The 19,153-nt window shown below is 41.7% G+C and overlaps 1 protein-coding gene across 1 annotated transcript in view; it reads right to left on the bottom strand.

Annotated features, from left to right (window-relative positions):
- LOC109196955 (polymeric immunoglobulin receptor-like) overlaps positions 1-19,153 on the bottom strand; it is a 73,507-nt gene that overhangs the window by 14,467 nt on the left and 39,887 nt on the right. Inside the window, exons 2-3 of the mRNA XM_025905218.1 lie at positions 16,740-17,090; positions 394-670 (exon numbers count right to left, since the gene is read on the bottom strand). Of these exons, the coding sequence (XP_025761003.1) occupies positions 394-670; positions 16,740-17,090 (628 nt within the window). The remainder of the gene's footprint in view (positions 1-393; positions 671-16,739; positions 17,091-19,153) is intronic.

Genomic DNA, 19,153 nt, shown 5'->3' with positions numbered 1-19,153 from the left:
CTCTCTGTATCAGCTGTTTGTAACTCTCAACTCTTTCAGCTTCTGGAACAAGTTTGTGTGAGCCGCAGTCAAGGAGCCACCAGAGGACACCTGCTAACCATCGGCATTATGGGTAGTGTAGTAGGAGACACTCACCTGACATGAAATAGTGCCGAAAATAATATATGAGAAGCCAAGAAACCAGAAGAAGAACTATAAGACCCAGGAGAACCAGGAGAGCTGTGCCCCAGGATGGAAACTGTTCTGTGAAGAAAGATAAAAAACAATAACAGGATTTCTGAACTCTGATGTGCAGCTATAACACTGACCCTTGACCTTTGTTTCCATCTCTGACCTTTGACCAGCAGCAGCACTACTTTCTGTCTCAGGATGTCTTTGTCCCTGTAGATGGTGCAGATGTATCCTCCACTGTCTCTCTCTGTGGGGTGTTTCAGGGTCAGACTGAGGTCTCCAGTTCTTAGCAGGTCTTCATTCAACTGCATTCGATCTCTGTAAAGACCGTCCTGGTCATTAAGGTGGTCACGTCTTTTTGGATACACATGGACCACCATCAGTTCAGGGTCAGAGCGCTTCCACTCCACTGTGGTGTCCTCAGGCAGGTCAGGTGTCGTTTTGCAGGGCAGGATGACAGAGTCTGAGCCTTCAATGACTTTCACCTCCACCTGGTGCTCTGAGAGGACAATAAACCACAGTATCAGGTGTAGAAGCAGCAGCAGTCACACTGATGGTAACTGGAGCACAGCTAAGTATCAACAGTCCTGACCTCTGACTATGTCCTGTAACAGTCATCATAGATAATAATGTTTTCTGGCTCTTTGTGTTTCAATGGTAACTAAAGTGGAACTAATGAGATGTTACTATGGTTACAAACTACTGGACCTCCCTGTGGAGCACACACGTTTTTGTGCATTAATTCTGTCCTTCAGCCCCGTGGCAAACTGAAGGACCTAAATAAATTAAGGACGCCTTCCTTCTTTAAAATGATTTAACAGGTGGGGGCAACATAGCAGGCACACCACCTGTGATAGTCAGAAACATGTGGATTGATTATTAGATGTAAAAAACGTGTCATGTCTTCACAATCACCAGAACATGGGAAACACGCCTGGCATAGTTTTTGTGTTTGTGTTTGCAAGTGTTTGTGTTTTGATCTGAAGAGTATGTAAATATCTGGTTTCAACTGTATATATTTGATGATTGTCAGCACAAAGAGGGAGAGAGAGGAACAGAGATGGAACAAGAGCAGGTGAGACACACCTGTTAGTCAAATGGCTGTTTACCAAAAGTATCACCGTATCATAGGTACTCATGTATCTCGTACCTAGTGTTTCTTTTTAGGTTTGTTACTTTTCAAACTCTATATTTATTAAGTTATGCAGGCTTGTTTGCACAACAAGGCTAAATAATTATATAAACTTTTCTGAATCTAAATAGTGTACTTTGGTAGAATTAAAAAATAAGTGTAGTGCAGGTCTATGATGATTTTTAGTGCTACTATCATCTAGTTCTGATTCTGGTTCTGGTTTGGTTAAGTCCTAAGTAGTCCTGATTTTGAACTGTTGTAGTCCTGTCTTAATTCTGGATCAGTTCTGGGTCTGGTTGAATTGGGGTTTAGTCCCTGTGTCTTGATCCAGCACTGATTTTGTTCTGCCTTGCTGCTTAATTAAAAAACTAGTTTAAGGTGTCCTGCATATGTGATATATATTTTTCCCTCAAAACAGAGCCAATTAATCTTTCAGTCATTTCCTTTATAGTGGACAGAAATTATTTTTTGGAGTGGCACAAATAATTTGTGTGGCATCTTATTTAATGCAGAACAGCTGATTGTTCAGGAAATAGTTTGAAATGGTTATTTAAAAAAGGGTAAAAGGTAAATCGATGCAAATAAATTTGTTGTTTGCAAAACCTGTGCATAGGATTTTAAAATTGACAATTTATATTTGCATTTAAAGTTATGAAATATGATTCATTAAACATGTTTGTGGTTGTTACAGTAAAAAATATAACTTTTTCTACTCAGATCTTATGTTTTTTTGTCTGATTTTAGATCAATTGTGTTAATACAGTATGTCAAACTGAAAACATAACTGTAAATTCAGACACGTGAGGTATGCTGAAAAGAATGATACCAAATTAAGGCAAAGTATTATACCCTGGACCTCAGAGGGTTAAAGGGTTTTTTTTAAAGTAATGCAATAGTTACTTTTCAAGTAATTAATTACTTTTAGAATATTGTAACTCAGTTACTAACTCAGTTACTTTTTTGAATAAGTAACTTGTAACTATAATAATTACTTTTTCAAAGTAACTTGCCCAACACTGTTTGTCATTATGGTTATCATTATTATCTGATTTGATGTTTAATTTCTTCATGGTTCTTTATTAGTATGTAGGTTTCATTCTCAGGGTTTCCAGTTCTTAGGCTTATTTCCTGTGTCGTCCCTCTGTGCTTTGTTCGTGTCCCTGAGTTTGTGGTTGTGAAGTTCCTGTTTTACTTTGAACGTCTGTGTCTGTTGTCACCATGTTCAGGTTGTGTCTTCCTGTTGTCATGTGAATTAGGATCACCTGTGCTTCCCTCCTGTGTGTCATTACCTATAGAAACACCTTGTGTGTGTTTATATAGTAGGTGTCGGTCTGAGCTCTTTGTCGGCTCATCTGCGTTCTATGGTGTTTTTTTTTATTGGTCTGCGTCTCTCTGCCGTTCACCCTGTTTCATTATGATTTCAGATTTGGTCTTTAGTTATCCCAGTTTAGGTTTTTTCAGTAGCTGCCCATGCCTCATTGCCTGTTTTTATCACTCTTCCACCTTGTAAATAAACTCTCACTCATATCATCAGTCGTTGATTGCATTTTGGGTCCTTTTCCTCCAACACCACACGGCTCGCCCCGGCAGCAAGATAAAATGGGGCCTGATTATTTAAGACCTTGTATGTGAAGAGCAGGATTTTGAATTCAATTCTGGATTTAACAGGGAGCCAATGAAGGAGAAATATATTCTCTCTTTCTAAATGGCAAATGGCCTGTATTTGTATAGTGCTTTACTTAGTCCCTAAGGACCCCAAAGCACTTTACACGTTCAGTCATCCACCCATTCACACACTGGTGATGGCACAGCTGCCCTTGGCGCACTGACAGAGGTGAGGCTGCCGGAAACTGGCGCCACCGGGCCCTCTGGCCACCACCAGTAGGCAACGGGTGAAGTGTCTTGCCTGAGGACACAACGACCGAGACTGTCCGAGCCGGAGCTCGAACCGGTAACCTTCCAATTACAAGACGAACGGCCAACCTGGTTAATGTGTGTGGCGGGGCGTGGTCTGCAGCGCCGCTGGAGGGGAGGCGGACGCACCTGAGCGGCACCCGCAATCACGCCTCGCCACCTTAACGTCTGTGCTCTCTCTGCTGTTGTGTTGGTGTGTGTCGGGCTGTGAGCTGAAATGCTACAGCCGGCTGTATACGTACAGCAACCGTGGTGAAAAGTGTTCAATAAAGAGATGCTGAAAAGCATGTTCATGGAAACATCGTCGGGTCTACTGTGATATATTTACAATGGGACTTCTGCTCCTGAACCTCTGCGCACAGCGTCTGCAAATCGGGGCTGTATGAAGTCACTTTCATCTTTACGCAGGACTGTAAGCTGTCATCTTTGAGGCATGAGCGCTGTTTGTTTTTAACATAGTTCACGGTGGAGAATAGCTGCTGACATAATGTGGATCCGAAGATCCATAATAGGCCTACCTGGGGTTGAAAGTCTCGATAAATGCATGGCGTTTCGGCGGGTATACCGGCTTCCGTTGATGGTTTGAAGGGAGTAATTATTGAAGTTAACTCAGAAAGATCAATTGGAGAAAAAGAGTCTAACTTAACATCAATGGTACTAAAAGTAGCTGTAGATAATATTACATCTGTGGGATGATTATTGGGAATTTTGTTCTCTAGTGATAAGAATTTTATTTGTGAAGAAGTTCATGAAGTCATCACTAGTTAGTGCTAAAGGAATAGTTGGCTCAACAGTGCTCTGACTGTTTGTCAGCCTGGCTACAGTGCTGAAGAGAAACCTGGGGTTGTTCTTATTTTCTTCAATCAGTGACGAATAGTAAGATGTTCTGGCTTTGCGGAGGGCTTTCTTATAAAGCAGCAAACTATTTCTCCTGGCTAAATGATAATCCTCTAAATTTGTGACACGCCATTTCCTCTCCAGCTTACGAGTTATCTGCTTTAGGCTACGTGTTTGAGAATTATACCACGGAGTCAGGTACTTCGGATTTGAGGCCTTAGTTTTCACAGGAGCTACAGTATCAAGAGTCGTACGTAGTGAGGAGGTAAAATTATTAACAAGATAATCGACCTCTGTTGGAGTAGCGTTCAGATAGCTGCTCTGCTCTATGTTGGTACAGGGCATTGAAGATGATAACAGTGGGTGGATTATATTCTTAAACTTAGTTACAGCACTTTCAGAAAGACATCTACTTTGATAAAGTCTACTCTCCACTGCTGTGTAATCAATTATTGTAAATGTAAATGTTATCAGGAAATGATCAGACAGCAGAGGGTTTTCAGGAAACACTGTTAAATGTTCAGTTTCTATGCCATATGTTAAAACAAGATCTAGAGTGTGATTAAAGTGGTGGGTGGGTTCTTTTACATTTTGAGAGAAGCCAATTGAGTCTAATAACAGATTAAATGCCATGTTGAGGCTGTCATTTTTAGCATCTACATGGATGTTAAAATCACCCACAATAATTATTTTATCTGAGCTGAGCACTAAATCAGATAAAAAGTCTGAGAAATCAGAGAGAAACTCTGTGTAAGGCCCAGGTGGACGATAGATAATAACAAGTAAGACTGGTTTCTGAGTTTTACAGCTGGGGTGGACGAGGCTAAGCATCAGGCTTTCAAATGAATTAAAAGTCTGTCTTGGTCTTTCGTTGATTAATAGGCTGGTGTGAAAAATTGCTGCCACACCGCACCCTCGGCCTGTGCTTCGAGGTTTCTGGTAGTTAGAATGACTCGGGGGTGTTGATTCATTTAAACTAACATAATCATCCTGCTGCAACCAGGTTTCTGTAAGGCAGAGTAAATCGATTTGTTGATCAATTATTAAGTCATGTACTAACAGAGACTTGGAGGAGAGAGACCTAATATTTAATAATCCACATTTCACTGTTTTACTCTTTGGTTCAGATGTGGATACTGTATTGTTCTTTCTTTGTGATTTTTTATGTTTAAGTCGTTTTTTGCTGGTTTTTAGTTTGTTTTTTGTCTTTTTGGGAGCTGACACAGTCTCAATGGAGATGGGTTTTTGGGGGGGTAGCAGGAGGAGAGAAGCTGCAGAGAGGCGTGTAAGACTGCAACTCTGCTTCCTGGTCCCAAACCTGGATAGTCATATTTTGGGGGGTTTAATAAATTTGTCCATATTTCTAGAAATGAGAGCTGGTCATGGGATGGATGCCGTCTCTCCTAACAAGACCAGGTTTCCTCCATAAAGTTTGCCAATTATCTATGAAGCCCACATCGTTTCTGGGACACCACTCAGACAGCCAGCAATTTAAGGAGAACATGCGGCCAAACATGTCACTCCTGGTCTGATTGGGGAGGGGACCAGAGAAAACTACAGAGTCCCACATTGTTTTGGCAAAGTTACACATCGATTCAATATTGATTTTAGTGACCTCCGATTGGCGTAACCGGGTGTCATTACTGCCGACGTGAATTATGATTTTACTGTATTTACGTTTACCCTTAGCAAGCAGTTTTAAATTTCCCTCAATGTCACCTGCTCTGGCCCCTGGAAGACAATTGACTATGGTTGCCGGTGTCTGTAGCTTCACAGGTCTGAGAACAGAATCACCAATTACCAGAGTTTGACCCCCGGCGGGTGTGTCGCAGAGTGGGAAAAAACAGTTAGACACATGAACAGGTTGATGGTGTACCTGGGGCTTCTGTTTAGGACTATGCTTCCTCCTCACCGTCACCCAGCCGCCCTCTTTCTCCAGCTGCTTGGGGTCTGCCGGGGAACAGCTAGCGGGGCCTACCTTCGGCTGCACCAGCTACAGGGGTCTGCTAACTACGGGTGTTTCAAGGGTTCGAAGCCGAGTCTGAAATTCAGTAATCCTGGCCTCCAGAGCTGCAAATATGCTACTAGAAACTGTTCCGTAGTCTGGTAGTGAGGGTTCAGATGGTCCTTCTTTCCAGAAGGCAGCAGGGTGAAGAGTGTGTTTGAGGGGTGTATGGGGTCCTCCACAATGCTGGTGGCTTTGAGGATGGAGCTGGTGCTATAAGTGTCTGTGATGGACGGAAGAGATGCTCCAATGATCTTCTCAGCTGCTCTCACTATCTGTTGTAGGGTATTGCGATCTGATACGGTGCAGTTACCATACCAGACAGTGATGCAGCTGCTCAGGATGGTCTCGATAGTCCCTCTTTAGAATGTGGGGAGAATGGATGGAAGGAGATGGGTTTTTCTCAGCTTCCATAGAAAGTAGAGACATTGTTGGGCCTTCTTAGTTATGGAGCTGGTATTGAGAGACCAGGAGAGGTTCTCCACCAGGTGGACACCAAGAAATTTGCTGCTTTTGACTACCTCCACAGAGGATCCATCCATGTTCAGTGGACAGTGATCTCTCCATGCCCTCCTGAAGTCAACAATCATCTCCTTTGTTTTGGTGAAATTTAAAACTGCCTTCACAAAGGACCTATCCTAACGTGTAGCTACACTCAACATTCAGTGGCTCAAGCTACCGTGCTTGACCCATGCTTTAAGAATTTAAAGTATCTTGCAAGGGGAGAGTGAGAAGAGGTTTTGACCAGCCTCAAGGCCCTGCTGAAGGAACAGTGTAAACATGCCACCACAAAGGAGCCAGCAAAGTCAGATCCTCCTTCTCTCTTCATTGTCTTCAGATGTGATTCAGATGAGGAAGCCCTGTGTAACAGGGCCCTGAGTTTGTACAGAGCAGAATCCACTATCAGCGAGACAGACTGCCCGTTGCAGTGGTTGTCCAGTCAAGCAGGGACCCACCCACAGCTGTCTGTCCTGGCCCGCAAGTATTTGATTAGTCCTGCCACTTCTGTCTCATGTGAGAGACTGTTCTCACTTGCAGGTCACATAGTAACAAAAAAGAGAGCTGCCCTGAGCTCTGAAAATGTGAACAGGCTAGTTTGTCTAAGTAAATAAGCATCATCAGAGTTCATCATCATAGTTTATTTATATAGCACTTTTAAAAACATATGAGGCAGACCAAAGTGCTGAACAACAGAAATATAAAAGATACAATAAGAATAATAAATACAATAAAATAATAACTATAGTAATAACAATAAAATATAAGTTAAAAAAAGTAAGTTACCCACTGAGTCGAAGGCCATAATAATAAAAATGTTAATCTGGATTTAAAAACCAGCACTGATGTCAACTGCTTAATGTAACAAGGAAGACCATTCCAAAGCTTCGGAACCAGAATAAAGAACGCTCGGTCTCCCCTCAGTTTGATCCATGATTTGGGGACTGAGTACAAAAGCTGCTCAGCTGACCGGAGCGAACGAGTGGTGACATAGGGCTTCAGCAAATCAGACAAATATACAGGTGCCAGACCATTTAGGGATTTAAAAACCAGTAAAATGACTTTAAAATAATCCTAAATTCAATTGAAAGCCAGTGTAGGGAGGCCAGAACCGGAGTAATATGCTCAAATTTCCTTCTACCAGTTAAAAATCGTGCCACAGCATTCTGCACCAGTTGCAGATGTGACAGAGTGACAGTCCAACCCCTATTAAAAGGGAATTGCAATAGTCCAAGCATGAGGTTATAAAATCATGGATAACAGTTTCCAAATCACACCTGAAAAGAAAAGGTTTGACCTTCGACAGATGTCTAAGGTGAGAGAATGATGATTTCACCACCCCATTCACATGGCCATCAAAAGTAAGTGCAGAGTCGTTTTTTACCCCAAGATTGGTAATCGAGCTCTTCAGGTGAGGGGTCAGAGCAGCAAGGTCAACATCTGGAGTATGAGATAAATGATTTGGGCTGAATAGAATTGCTTCCGTTTTACATTCATTAAAATGTAACAGGTTTAGAGCCACCCATGACTTAACATCGCTAAGGCAATCAAGCAGGAGTCTAATTGGAGAGCTATCGAAATTCAAGATTCAAGATTCAAAACGTTTATTGTTTATTGTCATGTGTGCAAAGAAAAAGCATTTCTGTGTACAATAAAATTATTTCTCTGCTGTCCACACGCAGATGCCGGTTAATATGTACAAATAGATAAAATACAAATAGCATGAGTAAATAAATGGAGGCAAAAAAATTGAAGTATTAAATACATTTATGTGCATGACTGAAAGAATGACTGAAAGGTAAATAAAGCTGGCAATCATCAGCATATAGATGAAATGAGGTCTTTACTGCCCTCTGATTAGTTTTCCAGCTTGTCTTAAGACAGAGTTTCCCAAAGTGTGGGGGAAAAGGGAAAAAAAAAGAATGCTTGGACTCTGCCTGAATAATGGACAGGTTTTTTTGACTCCCACACAAAGGCAAAGCAGGAGATGAAGCATCGCTGAATATGTTTCCAAACCAACTTCATTCTAAGCCAAAGACTAGAAGATATGGTGAAGCATGTCTTCCCTTTGGTTTCACCTGCACAAGTGCCGAGGTAGGTCTCCCCTGCAGAATTGGTTTTCCCTTCTCGGAGCATGTGCTGGGCTCTCCAAATCACGGACAAACAATATCCCACATTCTTGATTTTTATTTCACAAACACTTGTTGTAATGATTAACTACTCCTGAGATTTTGGAGATGTTAGCTCTTTATACAGTAAAGTTACAGTGGGATACTGTCACGTTCCTGGTTCTGTTGACCCAGAGATTTGAGTTTTAGTTTATTTTGATGTTTATGGTTTATTTTTAAGTTCATTAGGTTATCTAAGCTCATTTGTTTATTTAGATTCCCCTTGTGTCTTCTACCCCTGTGTTTTAGTCTCCTTTTGCCTTTTATGTGTTTCATGTTGCGTGCCTTATGTTGTCAAGTTTATATTGTCTTGTCTGCGTCTCATGTTTCATGTTTTATTTTGAAGGTCTGTGTCCTATGTCAGTGTAGTCAACTTTGCTTCCTTTGTCTCGTTATGTCAGACCAGTGTCAGCTGTTTCCCCATGTGTTTCCACTTGCCCTAATTAGGGATGGGTACCGGTATCCGGAGCCATGATGGCACCGGTTCTGACATAAACGGTAGTAACCAGACTGAAAAGCAGCGCACATTTTGGTGCTTTTTTTTTCCTGACCTGTCATACACTTTAGATTCTAGCCAATCATTTTACGTGTCCAAGGATAGTAGGTGGGTCCAGGTACGTACGTTCTTTTAGAGCAGAGCTACAGATTAAAAATGCCCAAGGCAAAGCTGTCAAAAAACTGGCTGTACTTCACAGCAAAAGATGCAAACTCAGCAGCCTGCAACAAGTGCTTTAAGCTGATACTGTGATACTGTCAAAGGAGGTAACACCTCAAATCCGATGAAACACCTGGCGATTCATAGCGGTTTTTTTAAAAGCCGAGAAATGCGCCGTGTTTGATAGCTTGCTGCAAGACCTCACACCGGCACATCTACTGCGGGTGTGGTGCCTGTTATCGGACCTGGAGTTAGCAACATCCCCCAAAAACCCGAAGAGGAGAGTCCTGACCCCTAGCCCTGTCAGTGTAGCAGAAATGATGACTGATGATTATGGCAGCAGCAGCCATTCTTCTCTGCGTGAGTATCTTAATGTTGTTCGTGTGTAATTTACGTCGAGTACGCTAACCACGTTATTACATTAATGCATGTAAGGTGAACTAGCAAACACCGTCGTAGTTACATGCGGCTGTCTTCTTGTTTGATGGCAGATACTCCCTTCACCCTGGCCAAAAAGGCTAAAATGACCAAGGAAAAAGTGGAAAACAGTTAAACATGAGAGGTTTTTGGACAAAGTTTGTGGTTTTTCCATTGTTTAAGCACTGCTTCCAGCCAAGAGTGATACCATATGTGCCCCATAGCTGCAGAAAAGGCTAATATTGTTATCTTTTTACAAAAAAACAGCTGAATATGAGAGGTTTTTGGACCAATTTTGTGTTCTCCATTCTTTAAGCACCGGTTTGAGTACCGTTTAAGCACCGGCACGGTTTCAAAAGTACCGGTTTGGTACTGGTATCGGATAAAACCTAAACGATACCCATCCCTACCCCTAATCACCCTTGTGTGTATTTAGTCTGTGTGTTTCTGTTCATTCCTTGTCAGGTCGTCTGTTGTTCCACATCATGTTTCCAGGATTTTCCATGTTTAGGTTTTTTTTTTTTTTTTTTTTTTTTTTTTTTTTTTTTTTTTTTGCAATGTTCAAGGTTTTGTTCTTTACCTTTTTGTGTTTAGCATTTAGTTTTCCCAGTTTAGTTCTAGTTCGGTTCTAACTTGTGTGCATCTGCCTTTTTGTTTTTGTACCTTTTTATCAGCCATATTAAACGGCTCGCTTTTTGTTGATACTCAAGTTTTGGTCCAAGTTCCTTCGTGTCTGCATTTTGTGTCCGCTCTTCACAATACATACAGTCTGCCTCTGCCAGACTGTGACAGATACAAATGATATCAGCCTGATCCTGCCACGACTTGTTCCCTCGGTTCAAATCAGGGACTAACAGTATCGCACAGTTGTTTATGTTTTTGAACCCATTTTGCACAGAGAGGCATTTTCTAAAAAATGTATTGACAGCAATGTTGAATATTATTACACACGAAAAAAACCCCAACTACGCCTAAAATAATTACACCGTGACGCCTCTGCCTTTCTAAATGGAGGGACAGTAGCTGTGTGTGTATGTAAGCGTGTAAAACCTGCAGATAGTCAGATTAGCAGTAACAGTATTTTATCTATCGCCCATTCTGCAATTCATCTCATGTAAACAATAACGTGGCGCACAGCATGACGTGAAAAAAGGCACATACCTTTGATGTTGCGTGTCGAACTCTGTATTCCTCAAAGTATGTTTTTTTTTAAAAATCTCCATTTTCGGTGATTCAAAACGCCGTTCATGTGTGGACAAAAGATCCAAACGCACAGAAACAGCTGCGTTTTTCAAAAAAAAAAAACGTGTAGGCATGGACATAGCATAAAAGAGTTAGTCGTGTATTTTAATACTACCTGTAATTTGTTGCAGATTACTTGTATTTGCTTAATTGTTTACTAAATTTTTGAGGTGTGAAATAAACCGCAGTGGAGTTTGAAAAGAAAATATGGGTGTGTGTGGTTGGAGGATTTGTTTGTGGGGGGAGGGGGGTTAGGTGGTGGGAGCGCGAACATTTTTCTTGTAAAACAAAGGGGGGCCTAGCAAAAAAAGTTTGGGAACCACTGTCTTAAGAGCTTCCAGAGAGATGTACAGCCTGTCCTTTTTCCATCGTCTTTCACATCTCCTACATTCTCTTCTAGCAGCTCGAGTAAAATCAGTTAGCCAAGGACTGGCCTTGGGTTTACACTGCCTGAGTCTTAGAGGAGCAATAACATCAAGGACAGATTTACAGAGTCCAGATGACCGAGTAATCCTTCTGAGGTGGACGATTCAGAGGGACGGGACACAAGTTGGTAAAACAGCTTTGAAAAATGCTCGGCAGTATCTGAGCCGAAGGCACGATAGCATCGCATAGGTGCAGCACATTTAATAACAGGACTAAGAGGAACAATGTCAAATAAAATGGGCGCATGGTCAGAGAATACACCATCCTCGAGATGTAAGGTACAGACAGATAACCCGCATGATTAACACCAAGTCCAATGTGTGACCACGTTCTGTAGTGGCACCTTTAACATCACCAAGTCCATGAAGTCCTTAGCCAGGGTCTTCCCTGGGCAACAGACATGTATGTTAAAATCACCCAGTAGCAGGATCTGGTCATACCGTGATGCACAGTCAGCGAGAAACTCTGAAAACTCAGATAAAAACTCCTTGTTATATTTAGAAGGCTGGTAAGCTACTGCACACAGCAACAAAGGCAAGTGGCCCAGTTCACACAAACAAAGTTCAAAGCTGGTGTGGCATGTCGATGAGGATAGCTGCTTAAAGTCAAAGTGTGTTTTTAAAAACAACAGCTAACCACGCCACCGCGACCAGAAGCTCTTGAAGTGCTAAAATAAGCAGAGCCAGTTGGCAGTAGCTCAGAAAAGGTGCTTAACTCACCGGGTGAAGTCCAAGTTTCAGTCAGACAGAGGAAGAAAAGAAATCCTTCAAAATGAAGGTCTTTTTTGCCACCAATCTGGCATTTATTAACCCTCCTGTCGTGTTCGGGTCAAATCTGACCGATTTACAAATTAAAACACTCATAAATATTGTGTTTTACATCCGATTTCCTCAAGGCCTTATGACATCCTCCACACTATGCACTTGAACATATAAAAGTGACGAGCCTTCTTTCGTTGAACTTTGAGTGTTTTAATCAACTTTGTTACATCTGTGGTGTCCCCGGTCAAAAGTGACCGCCATAAAAAATGAATGGTCTGCACTAAAATGTTTGATTATCATATTGTTTTAGCCTAATCTACAAAATAATTTTGACTAAGGTTACTCGGAGTTTAAAGGTGAAACTGGTCAAATAATCGTTTATGTTTCTGCCTTAGTTTTTTAAGAAGAAACACTGCACTTTATGTTTAAATTTTTATCATTATTTAAAGACAATACCATTTTAAAAACGTACTTTAAATAGCACTTTATTTTTAATTCTGCCCAATTTTGGCCAGGGATAACATCTTTTTCTCCCCCCAATAAATTAAAAGAGCTTGAGTTTACAATATTTATGTGCATGTCTATTATTTAATTCTGTCGCCCACTAAAACCCTTCAGAATTAAAAAAAACACATTTGCACTTTTTGTGCGATTAATCGAGATTAATTAATCACAAAGCCTCTAATTTATTTTTTAATTGAGTCCCACCCCTTAACACTAGAAGTCCCAGGCTTTTCTAACCCTCTGTCAGCCAAGTGGAAGCTAACTTGGCTAGTCTGTTAGCATCAATTCATATGTAAATTGGGTCGTTACCTGAGAATTGTGGAGGGGAGTGGGGGTGTGTGAATGATTGCTGATTTCTAACTGCAAACTGCCTCTTTGTTTGTGTGTGGGGAGGGGGAACTGCTAAAAGCTGTGAACTTCGTTTTGTGTTCGTCTTGATGCATTCTCAATCATCCAGGAAAATAAATCTCCAAAAGATTTATTGATAAAAACAGTACAAAAAACCAAAAAATATTTCTACAAAAACAACCATTTGTACACATATTTACAGATAATAATAAAAAGTGAGTGAGTACATTTCAATCACTCACAATCCTGGCACTGCCATGGTATCTGTAGTCTGCATTTACCACATGTATCTGTAGCAGTGAACACATTGCACAGTGGCATGATTGTTCTTGCATTTGTGTTTGACCTGACACGTGGCTCTTTTTCCAGGGCTAGGTGTGGAGGGTTGTGTCTGAAGCAACTGTTCTTTTCTTGCCTTCTTCCCAGCTATACGACAGTAAGCCAACCCTTTTGCAAGCTCCACCAGGAAGTCCACCCATCTTTCCTGCGTCCCGGTGCATGCTTGATACAGCACATGTGCATTCAGTGCTGCCATGTCAATCATGTTATAGAACACGGCAACTGGCCAGCGCCGTGTTCCTCTGCGGACCGTGTACTCCCGCACCATCTGGTCCATCACATCCACGCCACACTTTGTGGTGTTGTAAAGGGTGACAGTGTTTGGCTTCCTTTTGGTGGTGTTATCAGTCTGAACCACGCTGTGCATGCTGCTAAGAATATAGACTGTCTTCTTCCGTTTGGCCGCATACGCCGTTAGCGTGGCAGCAGAGGTTGAAAACACCTAAGAAATAAGATAAATTGTTATTTCCATAGCACTTTTACACGCAATGAAACACATAAACATAGAACCACAAAAGACCTGCAACATACCTGAGTGGTGAATTCATTGCGATCTGTGTATCTAGCGGATTGAGGAATTTCCCGGCGAATCTTGCTGACTGTGCCGAGGATGGTGGTTTTCCGTCTAAGAAGTTTTTGCGCAAGTGAAAGTGATATACTGTTTCCTGCAGTATATTGCAAGTAAACCTGACAAGTTTGGGATCAAGTTTTGGGTGGCCTGCGACCTAAAATCCAAGTACATTTGCAATGTCCTCCCATATCTTGGCAAGGACCCCAATCGTCCCAGTGGGGAGAGACTGTCTGAAAATGTAGTGATGGAACCATTCCTAGACAAGGGCAGAAATGTTACCACGGACAATTTCTTCACATCGCTTTCACTTGCGCAAAAACTTTTTAGACGGAAAACCACCATCCTCGGCACAGTCAACAAGATTCGCCGGGAAATTCCTCAATCCGCTAGATACACAGATCGCAATGAATTCACCACTCAGGTATGTTGCAGGTCTTTTGTGGTTCTATGTTTATGTGTTTCATTGCGTGTAAAAGTGCTATGGAAATAACAATTTATCTTATTTCTTAGGTGTTTTCAACCTCTGCTGCCACGCTAACGGCGTATGCGGCCAAACGGAAGAAGACAGTCTATATTCTTAGCAGCATGCACAGCGTGGTTCAGACTGATAACACCACCAAAAGGAAGCCAAACACTGTCACCCTTTACAACACCACAAAGTGTGGCGTGGATGTGATGGACCAGATGGTGCGGGAGTACACGGTCCGCAGAGGAACACGGCGCTGGCCAGTTGCCGTGTTCTATAACATGATTGACATGGCAGCACTGAATGCACATGTGCTGTATCAAGCATGCACCGGGACGCAGGAAAGATGGGTGGACTTCCTGGTGGAGCTTGCAAGAGAGTTGGCTAACTCTCATATGGCTGGGAAGAAGGCAAGAAAAGAACAGTTGCTTCAGACACAACCCTCCACATCTAGCCCTGGAAAAAGAGCCACGTGTCAGGTCAAACACAAATGCAACAACAATCATGCAACTGTGCGATGTGTTCACTGCTACAGATACACATGTGGTAAATGCAGACTACAGATACCATGGCAGTGCCAGGATTGTGAGTGATTGCTGAAAATGTTGAAATGTACTCACTCACTTTTTATTGTTATTTGTAAATATGTGTACAAATGGTTGGTTTTTTTTTTTGTACTATTTTATCAATAAATCTCAGCAACAAAGGAAATACACTCGTGTGTTGATTTCTCCCTAAGGCAAACTAAAACACACGTTTCCTTGTGGCTCAGGAAACTAACCACTCCAAGTGGTTCAGCATGGCCCCACCTTATTTACATAACAAAAGCAGCTGTTCACAGGTGATTAAGGATATTAGCTAAAAGCCTACCAGGTATTTGGCTCGACGGCGGGTTTTATAGGTAGAAAAGCCAAATGGCTGCTCTCTGGGACTTCTAGTGTTAAAAAAATAAAATGATATAAAATAATAATAATCACTCTCTTTAAACACTTTTACTAACACCTGAGTTTACAGTAAAGTATTACACAACATTTGAGACTACATTAAACGTCAGTATTATTTATTTATTTATAAGATAATCATATAAAGAAATCTAAATTATTTCAGTCTCAGGTAGACACCCGGCAATATTAGAGAGCACCTAAACAATCAAAAACTTTCATGAGCATAACTTAAGAGACGTCCAACACATCCACGATTAGGGAGGAGCAGCCGTCTGAGAGACTGGCTGGGGGTGAACAGGAGATAGAAGAGAAACACGATAGCTCACAGAGAATGTGCAGCAGTGCTATATCTAAACATGAGTGAAGAAGAAGTCATCCAGCAGCATGAACCTATAGTTATGGTGTGGGTCACCAGGGTCACCTAATCCAGCCCTACAAGCTCAAAAACTATAATCTATATCAAAAAAGGAAAGTTTGCAGTCTAATCTTAGACGTAAGAGGGAGTCTGGGATCTTTTGCTCATCCTCATGCATGGTTTCAAAAAACATTCGCTGGATGTTTCTCTGGCACAGCCAGTCCACTGAAAAAGATCCTTGCTATTTTTTTTTTCCTTTTTTCGACAAATGTCTCTCAAAGGAGTAAATACTTTGTAGTGTGTATAATAGACTAGACTTTTCTGTAAGTTTATGTAAACTATTTAAAGTGTTTCTGTCAGGCAGCAGCTGTCTGAGATGATGTTTGATAGATGTAACAGATAAAACTTAAATTCACAGCAGCAGAAAAATATCAAAACATAAACATCAGCCCTACAGTTTTATGCCGATAACGCTGCAGTCCCCTCACTGTTACATGAACCACACTGTGATTCACACTACATATCCTAACACAGCAGTTATTAACCTGAGAGTCTCACTGACATCAGGACCAGCTGGATGAAACATGATGATCTCTGCTGCACTTCTAAAAGCTCTCTGTGTTTCACAGCAGCTCCTCCAGTCTGTGCAACATCAGAGCACTTCCTACTGCTCTATGAGCTGCAGTGACGCTTAAAGAGCTCATATTCTCCACTGCGTACAGTGTGTCAGTGTCAGCCACATGCAGTAAAGACTCCAGCTGCCGTAGCAGTGAGATCCTGTTTCCACTGAGGTTAGCTCTGAGCTACATGCTGCTGCTGGTTTCTTCAGGTGAGTCACAACTATTTTGGAAACGCTCCCTTCAGTTTGACCTCTTACTCTGAGACTCCACATAGAGAACAGACTCCATGTGACGGCTCTAACCCACCCAAAGGTCTGACTGACCTTTGACCTGTAATTATAGCAGGTGTTTTGGTTTGTTGCTGACCTTTGACCTGCAGCTGTATATCTGTCAGTCTCCGTTCTTCTCGCCCATCACTGATGGAGCAGGTGTAGTTGCCGCTGTCAGTCTTTGTTGGTTTTCTCAGAGTGAGGCTGAAGTCTCCAGTGTCCAGAGCATCAGGCTTCATTGATGTGCGCCCGCTGTAACGCTGGTTTTGTCCTCTAAGATCATCTCCTCCTTCTCGATGTAGGTGGACAGATTTGGGATGCAGATCAGAGCGAGTCCACATCACTGTGGGGTCATCATCAGGTATGAATCCTGAGTACTGACAGGGTAGCAGGACAGATCTTTCCCCCTCATTCACCTCCACCACCACAGCCTTCACATGCTGGGAAACTGAGGACACACAAACACAAATTAACTGTATGCAGTGGGTTTGTTCACATTTATCAGCAGGACACAGGGACCAGTTTTACAGTCAGACACTCAAATTTAATGTATTTATTAAATCTGAACATTCAATCTGTGAAGACCTGGGAGATTAAACGGAGTGTCTGTGTTCATGAACCAGCCTCAGTTTTGTTCCATTATTAAAGGTTGTGGGTGTTAGCTAACTGGAGGCAAAATTCACAGACACACGAAAACCACCATGACTTCAGTGAGTGTCCTTTTGTTGTTTTTCATCCCCCCTTCCAACAACAACCCAGCACAAACATTGCTACCTCTTCTCATTTTCCTGATAATACATCCCCCCCTTACTAAATAGGGTGTACTGTGGGGATATAAACAAGAAAATAAGCAGATTAGACACACACCTCTCAAACTATACTACTGCCTTATGCTTTACCAGGTAAATACCAAAATAACAGATTTTATTTCTTTGGTTTCAACATCAAGACTTCTCTGAATGTCCAAAATTAAACTCTCATAGTATACAACTCTGAACTCGACGCATAAGAGTACATTTCTGAACTATTAGGTGCAGGTACAAACCGCTGTGTTTAAACAGTGCAACATTTTCCTTTTACAGTGGAACCCTGGCTTACGAAGAACCCATTTAACGGAAAATTCAAGGTACGAAGGCACCTGTGGTATGGCAAAATGCCCGTGTAACGAAAATGCCCGTACATTAATTAATGTAAATGTAAGTTTTAGTTTTAATGTTTAGAATTAAATTCCTTAATGTTATGTACATGTACGTATGTATGCTTTCTTCAGCCTCCGCCACCTCCTCCTCTACCAAGAACTTCGTCTTCAGCCAGCATCGCCTCACTCAAAAGGTGATGGAAAAAGGTACTTCAACTTACAAAAAGTTTGACTTACGAAAGACCCTCTGGAACGAATTAATTTCGTAAGTCGGGGTTCCACTGTATTTCACATTGTCTATATGAGGGATGGCCAGTGTTATGGTGAGCAACGGAATACATGTACTGGCGTTACATATTTAAAATACAAAATATGAGTAACTGTATTCCGTTACAGTTACCATTTAAAAAGGTGCATTCAGAATACAGTTACTTTGTTGAAATAAATGGATTACATGGCGGTCTTTTCCTATTTCATATGTTAGGCTATGCCTCTCTATTTCTGGTAATTCCACGCTGGTGGAAACCCAAACAAAACACGCATTAAGAGGCTCTGCCTGAGTCTCAATCTCGTGGCCCATGTCACCTCTACTTGCGACCCGCATAATGACGTGAAGAACTACCGTTTAAAAATATTATTCAAAAATTTTTTTTAATATGAAGGCAATAGGCAGAGTGTTACAGCCCTAAAGAATGTAGCCTCATGGGCAGTGTAGTCCGTGCTGCAGGGAGAATAGACCGCCATGACCATTATGTGTCTGTGAGCACGAGATGGGGAGAAAAAGGAGAGTCGAAAAGAGTTGTGAACAGGTGATGGAAGCATATAAATATAATAATAACCACTGCAGCCATAAAGAGTGACTGACGAGCCCAGTATTACAAAGTAAATATATATTCTTAGTGCTTTTTTCTGTTTATGTTGTTTTATAGAGGCCAGTGTAGGAGAACGCCACTGTGAGTAGAATGTGTGCCAAAACTACTGACAGGAATCTGCACGCTTTATGCAGAGAAAAGGAAGCGTTGCAGACAGAAAGTGAAACTAGGCAGGGTGCACTGCAGAGTTGTTTTGATCAAAACTGTGTTTGACGTATAAGAGAACTATATATACGCATTTGGCTTGTAATGCTTTTAGACCTGTTGATGCTTGCTAGCGTACGCAGCTCTCCTTTTCTGGAAATGTAGAATAAAGATGGGTTTTTTTTTAGCTTGACCACACTGAGTCAAGGTCTTTCTCTGGCGGTAAAAGAATTTGAAAGAACCAAATTTGATAATTAACAACGGCTGAGAGGACAAATTTGGCCCAAGGGGGGATCTGAAATGAGGCGAACAGAAGACCGGTCTAAAAAGATTTAAAGGTAAGCGCCATCTGCTCAA

This window comes from Oreochromis niloticus, linkage group LG3, assembly GCF_001858045.2.
Source record: "Oreochromis niloticus isolate F11D_XX linkage group LG3, O_niloticus_UMD_NMBU, whole genome shotgun sequence".
Taxonomy (NCBI): Eukaryota; Metazoa; Chordata; class Actinopteri; order Cichliformes; family Cichlidae; genus Oreochromis; species Oreochromis niloticus.
The sequence above is the reverse complement of the archived record's forward strand: the minus strand, read 5'-3'. Positions and strand labels throughout refer to the sequence as shown.